At 52.0% G+C, this 9,084-nt stretch overlaps 1 protein-coding gene across 1 annotated transcript in view; it reads right to left on the bottom strand.

The window, feature by feature from the left end:
* Positions 1-288: 288 nt before the first annotated feature.
* LOC144934195 (paired box protein Pax-2-A-like) overlaps positions 289-9,084 on the bottom strand; it is a 79,667-nt gene continuing 70,871 nt past the window's right edge. The window contains exons 7-9 of the mRNA XM_078859774.1: positions 8,039-8,143; positions 2,248-2,334; positions 289-1,861 (exon numbers count right to left, since the gene is read on the bottom strand). Coding sequence (XP_078715900.1) covers positions 1,794-1,861; positions 2,248-2,334; positions 8,039-8,143 — 260 coding nt within the window. The 3' untranslated portion in view covers positions 289-1,793. The remainder of the gene's footprint in view (positions 1,862-2,247; positions 2,335-8,038; positions 8,144-9,084) is intronic.

Below are 9,084 nucleotides of genomic sequence, written 5' to 3'. Positions count from 1 at the left end.
GCCGGCCGTGCGGCGTTGGGAGTCCTCGTTTTAATTTGGTGTTCGTTTATTGAAGGGGAAAATGTTCCACACTTCAGCGATGTAACGTTTGAAAAAAGATGAAAATCAGTTTTTTCACAAGAGAAGCAAAAAAGTTGTCATTTAAGAAAACACAGCCAGCAACACTAGTTATATACGACAGACCATGTGCTTTCTAATTTAATTAACTACAACTTTCAATTAGCAACATTATTTATTTTTATTTGAATACCTTTCAAATTGAATGGAAACAAATTAGCAGTATATATTACATAAAACATGTTTGCCAGGTTTCACTTAAAATTCAACTTCGCTGATTAAAAACTCGGCTCATTGAATGAACCGTAATTGCCAATTAATTTCAACTTCACTGCCAATTAAAACAATTTGGCCTCATAGCGTGCAGTTCCATCAGCGTACCACAGTAGACAGAGCACCGCGAGGTCATAAACAGTTACTGACCAAACAATTTAATTATGGACATTCGTTGGGGAATCCGCTCGATTTAACCCTCGAGTGGACAAGACGATAATCAGCCCACGCGGTTCCGCGATTCATAATTTAGGCCGCTACACGAACCGCGTTTACACAGCAACTAAAGAGGGTAACAACAAATTGGAGGGGGGCATTTAAAAAAAGGGGTGGGGAGGGGCGGGTGTAAATATAATTGAGTTTAAATTCAACTCGAGCAAATGTGCTCTCTCCCGTAATGAATCTGTCACGAGTGAAGCCAGCGCCACTTTCATCGACGACGCTGGGGACTGTTTCGAAAGCGCGAGAGAACTGTGGGATGGTTGGCATTGGGTGGGCAGCCTTTGTTGCATCACTTCCTTCATGACGCCATCAATCGCACGACTGCTGGTTGAGTCCAAAAATGCAGCGAGTTGGGTTTTGGTAACGATCACAGGTTTATTTGTTTTTTTTTCCTTCCCCACTTCTGGTTTGAACGTAGATTCGTTTCCTTCACGTGTAGCTGCTGACAGTTGTGGGGGGGGGTAGAGAGGGGGGGTGCCGGAGGGAGGTCAAAGTTCATCTCGAAAAGTTTATTTTCCACTGGTAGCCAGCGAACTGAATCGGAGTTGAGTCGCGTGGGTCCGTGAAGATGTGACGACGTACCGCCTCCTTAACTTCTGCGGATCTGCGATGACGTCTCGGCTTCCAACAATTTTGGCGACGGTGGTGTTCGGGGACAACCTTGGGGAAGAGGGCAGTCCGTTCGTTGTTTGTTGCTGCTGCTGCTGTTGCTTCTGTTGCTCTGTTTACCCTCCCCTGTCGACCACGCTGACATAACGCGGAAGGGAGGCTGGCGCGCGTTGACGCACGTGTTCCCTTGCTCACTGACCCCGATGACAACAGCCCCACCAAAGAAGACCCGACGCTTCACGTCAGTCTCAAATACAGCTTCTCAAAGGTCACATCAGACTTGTGGCCCAGGGAACAAAAGAAAGAAAACAACATAAAGAAGAGAAGCTTTCAATTCTGCTCATAACCGGTGGCGAGCCTCCGCCGGTCTTGAAAGGCCTCCCTGGAGGCCGACATTGCAGCCGAGGCCGCATTCAAAGATAATTAACGCGTGGGCTTTAACGAGCTGAGCTTTGCGTTGCTCGTCTCGATGGTCTTGAGTTCCGAGTCAAAAAAGCTGCGAGGCGTGTCCTGAGGGCCTGCTCATTGAAAAAGGCCTCCTGGCTCGCCTGGTTGGCGCCGTCTTGCTCGGGAGTGGCGGCGCGGTCCCAGGGCGTGAGCCCGCAGGCAGGCCTGGGCCATCGCCGTGGCAACTAGTGGCGGTCGTAGCCCGTGGCGGTGGTAGGGCCCCGGGCTGTGGCACTGTAATAATACGGGGAGCCTGCAGGTTGTGAGTAGAGAGACAAGGCCACGGATTAGCAATGCTTCATAATGGCTACAATGTACTTCATTATGGCTACAATGAGTTATGCTTCAACTATAACCAATCGTATCTTATCAGCCCCTTGTCAACGGACTGCCGTGTCAGTAATGGGGGTTGTTTGACCACACCTCACCACGGTGGTCAGCGCGGGTTCGTGAACGGAGGCGCCAGGACGGGTTCAGATATCACTCGCTACCGATGCGAGCCATGGCCGCGAATCGAACTAAGGACCCATGTAAAATCGCATTAGAGTCCCCATTCGAATAATCTATGATCTCTATTCCCTTGTATCTCGAGTGTGTGTGTATCTATATGTGTGTCTGTGTGTGTTGCGTTGTACTCACTGAGCAGACCCGGGTTGGTGAATCGCCAGGCATCATTGTAGGCCGTGTACTGTGGGTGGGAGTACGGGTTCCCGGGGAACTCGCTCCCTGTTGGGACACGTGACATGAACGCACAGAGATAAAGGTCACCCCGTGTCCTAGTCTTCTCAGACCGTTGGGGCAAGGGCTGCCGGCAAGCACCTACGAAGTCCGGAACGATGCATGGGCAGGTGGTGTCGCCGGAACCACGCTCGGAAGGCTGATGATTACACTCCCCGCCAGGTACTCATTTAAGGTTGAGTCAACCTAAGGGAAACCCAGGACCGGTTCATAAAATCTACCACCGACGTTGGTCGTGTGCAGGAATCAAACTCGGGTTACCGCTCCCCATGCACACGGCACATTGCCGTAAACAGCATGCACAGCCAATGAAACACAAACACAGCGTACACACTACAGACGGTGCGCAATGTGTATATACAAACTGACGCACACACACGGGCACACGCACGGGCACACACACACGCACACGCATGGGCGCGTGGCGATCGGCAGGTCATGGTCGACGATGGTGTTTGGTGATGACGCGAGATCTACGTGTCCACGTGCCCCGCTACATAAGAGGAGAAGGTAAAGGTGCAGGCCTGCAATTTCCACTTCACACCACTGCTGGCCATAAGGACCTCCACTGGAGGCATCTCCAGAGAGTCTCTCCAGACAGGGTAATTTGGCCTACTCTTCCACGCTGGCCACACATCGAGGCGCGAGTACCCACGCTTCATCCCACCATGCGCACGCCGGCTCCCTGCCGATCGAGTAACTGCGCGGGGACTGCCCGTCGTTTAAACCGCCGTGCCGGGAGATCGAATCGAACCGGCGACCTCTGGATAAGCAAGTCCAGCGTGCCGAGCTTGACGCCGCTGTGGGAGGGTAGTCACCAAAAAAAATGTGTTGTTACTTTGTTTAATGCCATTTAATAGGCCTGGGGAAATCTTTGTTTTTGTGCCGTGCGTTGGAAATGCAAATCAAGTCACCCGGTGAATTTAACAAACATACGGTGAGGAGGTGACCCCCGGTGCACTTTGTACGAATACAAAAAAGACCCTTAACCTAACGTAATTGTTTTAATTAGAGTATCACCGCTCCCGCATAATTGATGCATGTGGCAGTCACTCTGATTAGCGGGGTAAGTGATTCGTCATCGTGAACGCGTTCGCAACGGTCATCCGCGGGACACAACAAACACACACCACCGCCACGCAGGCCGTCACGGCCGGTGCTGTTAGCGACCGACTATTTTGGCCAGCGTAGCTTGCAAGGCGTGGTGGGGCCCGCACCATTAGTCCCTGTCTGCCTCTCCGTCCCCAGAGAGAGGAGCACGACAGTTTATTCGTGTTCGGCCGAATCCAACAAGGTGAGGCCCAGATCCGATTGAGATACCATTGGAATTGCACCGTGTGTGGAGATCGCAAAGGTTCTCCTGAAGCCCAATATAAATAGCCTAATAGAGTTGCATTAATCACTCCCTCCAATCCGATTCATTCACAAATATTTGCTTGCGCTTATTGTGAATGTATAAACTATGGTGGTATGAATCCATAGCATCTCGAGTGGTGTGTACGGCAATCAGAAATAACCGATTCTCGCACACACTGCGACTCGTGCTTCGTGAGTGTAGGGAGAGATTTTTAATCAACGAATTTGTGAATGTTTAAGTCCCTAATAACGTGTACTCGCATAACCCCAGACATTACAATTTACCGACAAATTGTGTTTCATCAAAACGCAGTAATGCACTGCGGTATCATTTAAACGATAACCATCTCAATCGCAGCTGTGATGTTTGAAGTCGTACATCAAAAATAATAATATCTTGCATTTGGGATTGGAAGTTTAAACATTTTGAATGCATATTAAGCGACGAAAACGACGTATTTACATTTAAAAGCGACACGCAGATTTTCGCTCTCCCTGCGCGAGTGATTTATTACACATCTCAATTGAAAGATGTCTCCGCGAGATTTGGCCGGCAGGGAAAGGAAGGAAGAAAAAAAAATTGCACAGTGGCAGCAAAGGGGAAATTTCCACAATTCAGGCGTCATTTGCACATCACTTGCTCTCATTTGTACCTAATGTAATGCGACACCATCACGCGTTTCTGAATATATACACGGGCTATAATTACGCCCCGCTCTGACATTCACTTATTCACTTGTCCACTCGAAGCAGTACCTCTCTAGATTAGGGGCAGCTACTGGTAACCCAATCTCTGACAGGCCTGTCTTCCCGCACTGATGTGGCAATTATGAGAATGCTCATCAAGTAGAAATACCAGGGTCTAAAACAATAAAGGTCCAGTGTTGAAACTCTCTGGCAGCCTTAATTTGTTCGATCAAAGGCAACTTGCGCCGGTTGCAATGCTTTATTTATTAGGGGGGGTGGGGCGGTGGGGGGGGCTTGAAAGACCGCAATTGTCTTGTCTGCTCACGAACGTGCCGGCTCTGATATCCGCCGCGGCCGGCGAACGGTCACAAATGCCCTCTTAGCGCGACGCGCGCTTCAACCGGAGCGGCCGGGCGACGCATTTCGCCTCGCCGCACACGGGCAACAAAAAGGTGTTGGCTCAGGGCAAAATGTGGATGGGAGGCAAAACAAGAAACAATCGTGCAACGCCACGATCCTTTTGCCTGTTAGGCGGCAAGAAGTCGAGTGTGGCCTCCTGTTCGCCGGCTTGCATCGAGACAGTGGCACCAGCTGCGTGTTAGCCAATTAAAGTGATTTTGAAACGTAATGTAAGTTCACATGGTTACCTCGGCAAATGTAAAACGTGCGTATTTAAAACATCGCTGCAAATGTTTTAGCGCGCGCTTTTTAAATGGGCGGATCCGGGCCTTTGTTGAAAAGGGTGGAACGCGTCGCCTTGGCGAGCCGTCGCGCTCTCAAAAAAGCCGTCGGATAAAAATGTGAAGCTTGCCGACACCTGAGTGGGGCCTCTGTGACGTCGAGTGATCTCTTGTTGTTCTTCACGAGGTGGCCAGGGAAGGGCAGCACGGCAACGGAGCCTTGGGTCAACGCGGGCGGCGCTTTGAGTGCAACTCTCGGCTCGTATGTGTGGATTTCCTCAAAGCCAAACATCACTCACTCCTGAACGAGAGTCTTAAAACTCGGCGAGGCATTCCTGGATTCACAAGCGGCATTGTGTTTTTTGTGTTTTTCGCCAAACCGTTTCTGCGGTATTTCATACAATGGATGCTATGGCTCAGTGACACCAGGAAACGCTGGACTAATGGCTACTCGAGTCCGTAATTGACGCCACCTTTATAATTACGTGACCTCTTGGCAAAACAGATTTCTACGCAATCCGTCAGCGTCCCGTGAGGTCGGAATGAAAGCGTCCGGCAAAAAAGCCAATCACGGCGTGGAGGGAAAAGGGGCCAAAAATTTTATTATGCCACATTTTCGGCACTTATTAGCGTGCGATGATCCATCTTAAAACCGTAAACGGCCACATCCATTCCGAGCAAAACAACTCTGGGCCTAATCTCGCTCATCTGCCCTGATCAGTCTTACGAAGGCGGGCTCCTCTTCTCGCTGTCAGCCGCTTTAATTGGACGGCCAAATAAAAATAACCTCACCACCAATTCGTTAACCTTCCGAGCCGCACGTCCCCCCGTGCTTTCTCTCCCTCCGCTGCTGCTCAGCAAAAACAAAACCACAAAGGAAGGGCCCATCAGGTTGGAGTCTTACATCCTTCCCATAGGGGCAATAGCCATACTTCAGCCTGACACAGCTTGTTTACCATAAACAAACAGCCAGACACAATTATCCCCTGGCTCCAACAGCACGGCACAGAATGCGCCACGCGCAGCAGCGCCGCCACTATTACGGCCGCCCCCCTGCCGAGGACAAGGATGGGGCTTGTTTGTCAACCTGCGTAGGATCAGGCTAATTCTGAACAGCAGCAGCAGCGGTGGTGTAAAATATATATACACACACACACAGACACCTCCGCACAGAAAGTTTGAAACAACTTGCGATGGTGTCTCTGTCCGATTGGTGATCAATCTCACGGAGGCTTCTGGCAACTGCGGCACATTCCTGGTGGATACCGCAGCGGCAAGTCGGTCTCGCACGCGTATCACCCGATCGGGGATGCGCAGGGCATCGTGGCTCACGCGGCTCGCTGGTGCCAACCACACCTTGCCAATGCTTCCTTCCTTCTACCAGAAAGATCTCGCAAGGGCTGCACAGTCGACACCCAATTTCCTGGACCTATTCCTGCAGCTTCATCCCCCGCTACTTTGGTTTGATGGATTTCCATGTTACACGCTCGCTATGTCCTTCAAGCGTTGCTCTTGCAGTCTCTCTTGCAGTCGTCCCCCTGGTCGCTGACCTACCTGTGGGTGCCACTCTGACGCCTGTCTCGGTAGCCTGCCCTCCCCCCTCCATCCATCACACGCTTGCCGTCTTGGCCGTGTCGCCATCGAAAAGGGGCTTCCCAGCTCAATGGGCCTCGGCAAAATGAACTGACTGGCGACCTCGTCCTCCTGATTATATGCGTAACCTATCCTGCCATGACATTTCAAATATCTTCTGCACGCACCCATAGTTAAAAAAAAACAAAAGCTTATGTTGTGGCTACTTTATTAAAGTGGCAGCTCCATGACAAAAGACAAAGATTCCCCGTAAAGCCTTTAACGGAATGTTGGGGCAAGTGCTGTTAGCGAGCACCTATAAAGGCCAGCACAGCACGCAAGGGGGCAGGTGGCCAACACCACGCCCGGCCGCCTTTGTCTCCCCAGTGGCGATGTTTTACGCACAGCACCAGACGCTCATTTGAAGCTGAGTCGACCTACGGAAGGCCCAGGGCCGATTCGTCACTGGTGTCGGCCGTGAGCGGGAAACGAACCGGGGTCGCCCGTAAACGTGCACAGGTTGCATTCAGCGACACGTCCACCAAAATGCCACAGCGAAGCGCCTAGAGCCAGAACAAAGGGAGACCCAGCGACCTGGCCGATGGCTCATAATCACCACCTCCGCTGTCGCAGCTGCCAAGCACGGCCAGGTGAAACCGGGCCACTGGAGCGCCGGGCACCTGCAGTGCGGGAGGGCTCCGGGAGGGCTGGTGGGGTTGAGCCACCGCATCGCTCGCCGGCCAAGCCGAGTTGAGATTTGCGGTGGGCCGGGCGAGCGACACCGCCCACTGCAGGTGCCACTCACGGGCCGCCCCCCCCCCCCCACCCTGGCGGCCCCGTGCCAACCACGGAGACCGTGGGAAGGACGCGGCCCGGGCTCCCAGCCTCCCTTACGAGCACCCCAATCGTAATAATTACGGCGGTGGCGATGATGATGGCGATGCCCTTTATTTACCCGAGAAAGCCTCACTGAGTCTCAAGGTTCTCTCTCTCGGGAGGAGAGTCCAAACATGGGGCACGTTTGGCAAATTCCATGAATGAGAGTTTAGCTGTACGTGGGGATGAAACCAGAGAACCCAGAGAACACCCAAGCCATTCACAGTTATTTACTTATATACTGCTACAGATCCGGGCTTTATGCTCTTGAGATAACGGTGAACAGCTTATCAAGCCTCGGTCAGCGGTGGAAATGACCATCTTGGCTTATTCTCATCCTGTTGTCAGCCGACGGGGTCGAGTGGCTCCTGCCATGAGAATGTGTAATTTACACCATTGGCTCGCTGCTGCTAACGCAGATGGAAAGTGCTGTGGTGACGCCACCATCTCTTAGTGGTGAACTGTGGCTGTCATCGTTGTGGTTGTTGATGTTGTGGTTGTGTGCGTTTGCGATCGCGTACCGGGTACCATGCCGGCCAGGCTGGAGGAGGAGTAGCTGCCTTGCCCGGTGGGGGGGACGTGGGGAGGGTACCCGGGCAGGGTGGTGCTGTTCCCGAGCTCACGGCCTGTGGGTGGCGACACGCCAGGTGACACGCACAGGAGACAAAGACATCCCGGTTAGCCTCGCCGCGCCGCTGCGGCAAGTGCAGCCTACGGGGTAGGAACGTTTGCGTGCCCGTGGCTGAAGCTTACACATAACACCAGGTACCCATTTAATCACTCTGACGACCTAGGGGCAGTCAAGGACAGGTTCAGATATCACTTGGTAATGATGTGCATGGCTTGGAATTGAAGCCAGATCACCCAGGATTGCGGCTCCTGTGTGCAAACTAATGCACCACTGCCTGCCCCGCTCACACTTACACATACCACACGCTCACACATGCCACACGCACTCACAGTGCACACACAGGCACCACATGCACATAGCACGCAAAGCACATGTGCACGCTAAGTAGTTTCTTACAATACATATATGAGTCGGCCCCAGTCCACATGTGACAATTCCACATTCCTCAGTGGGGGCCAGACCTCCGCAAGGTAAACACCTTCCCACAGTGTGGTACTAATTTTATCGACCATATAAGAATGATGATGATGATGATGAAGAAAAAGATAATGAATCAATCCCTCAATGGAGGCCAGTGTCCCCTACAAGACAAACACCGTCCCACAGACCGGTACTTATTTGATCAAGCACAGAGGGGATGATGGGATGAGTCGACCCCCTGGTTGGGACTTCAACTGGGAACCCTCAGATTGTGAGCAGAGCACCGAAACGTTTCGCAGATGCGGCGTCAACCGCGCGCTAGCTAGCACGCGGTTGACGCGCGCCAATTGGCACGCTTTCCAAACGGGACTCATCGCCGCGCCGTCACGCACGCGGCGTTTATTAATTCCAATGAAAGCAATAAAGTGCAAATACAATCTTTCATCATGGATTCATCAAGAAACAATATTAATTTAATGGGAAGCAAAGTGTGGGGCGTGTGCAGGCATATTTTAA

The sequence above is a fragment of the Lampetra fluviatilis genome, chromosome 9, assembly GCF_964198595.1.
Source record: "Lampetra fluviatilis chromosome 9, kcLamFluv1.1, whole genome shotgun sequence".
Taxonomy (NCBI): Eukaryota; Metazoa; Chordata; class Hyperoartia; order Petromyzontiformes; family Petromyzontidae; genus Lampetra; species Lampetra fluviatilis.
The sequence above is the reverse complement of the archived record's forward strand: the minus strand, read 5'-3'. Positions and strand labels throughout refer to the sequence as shown.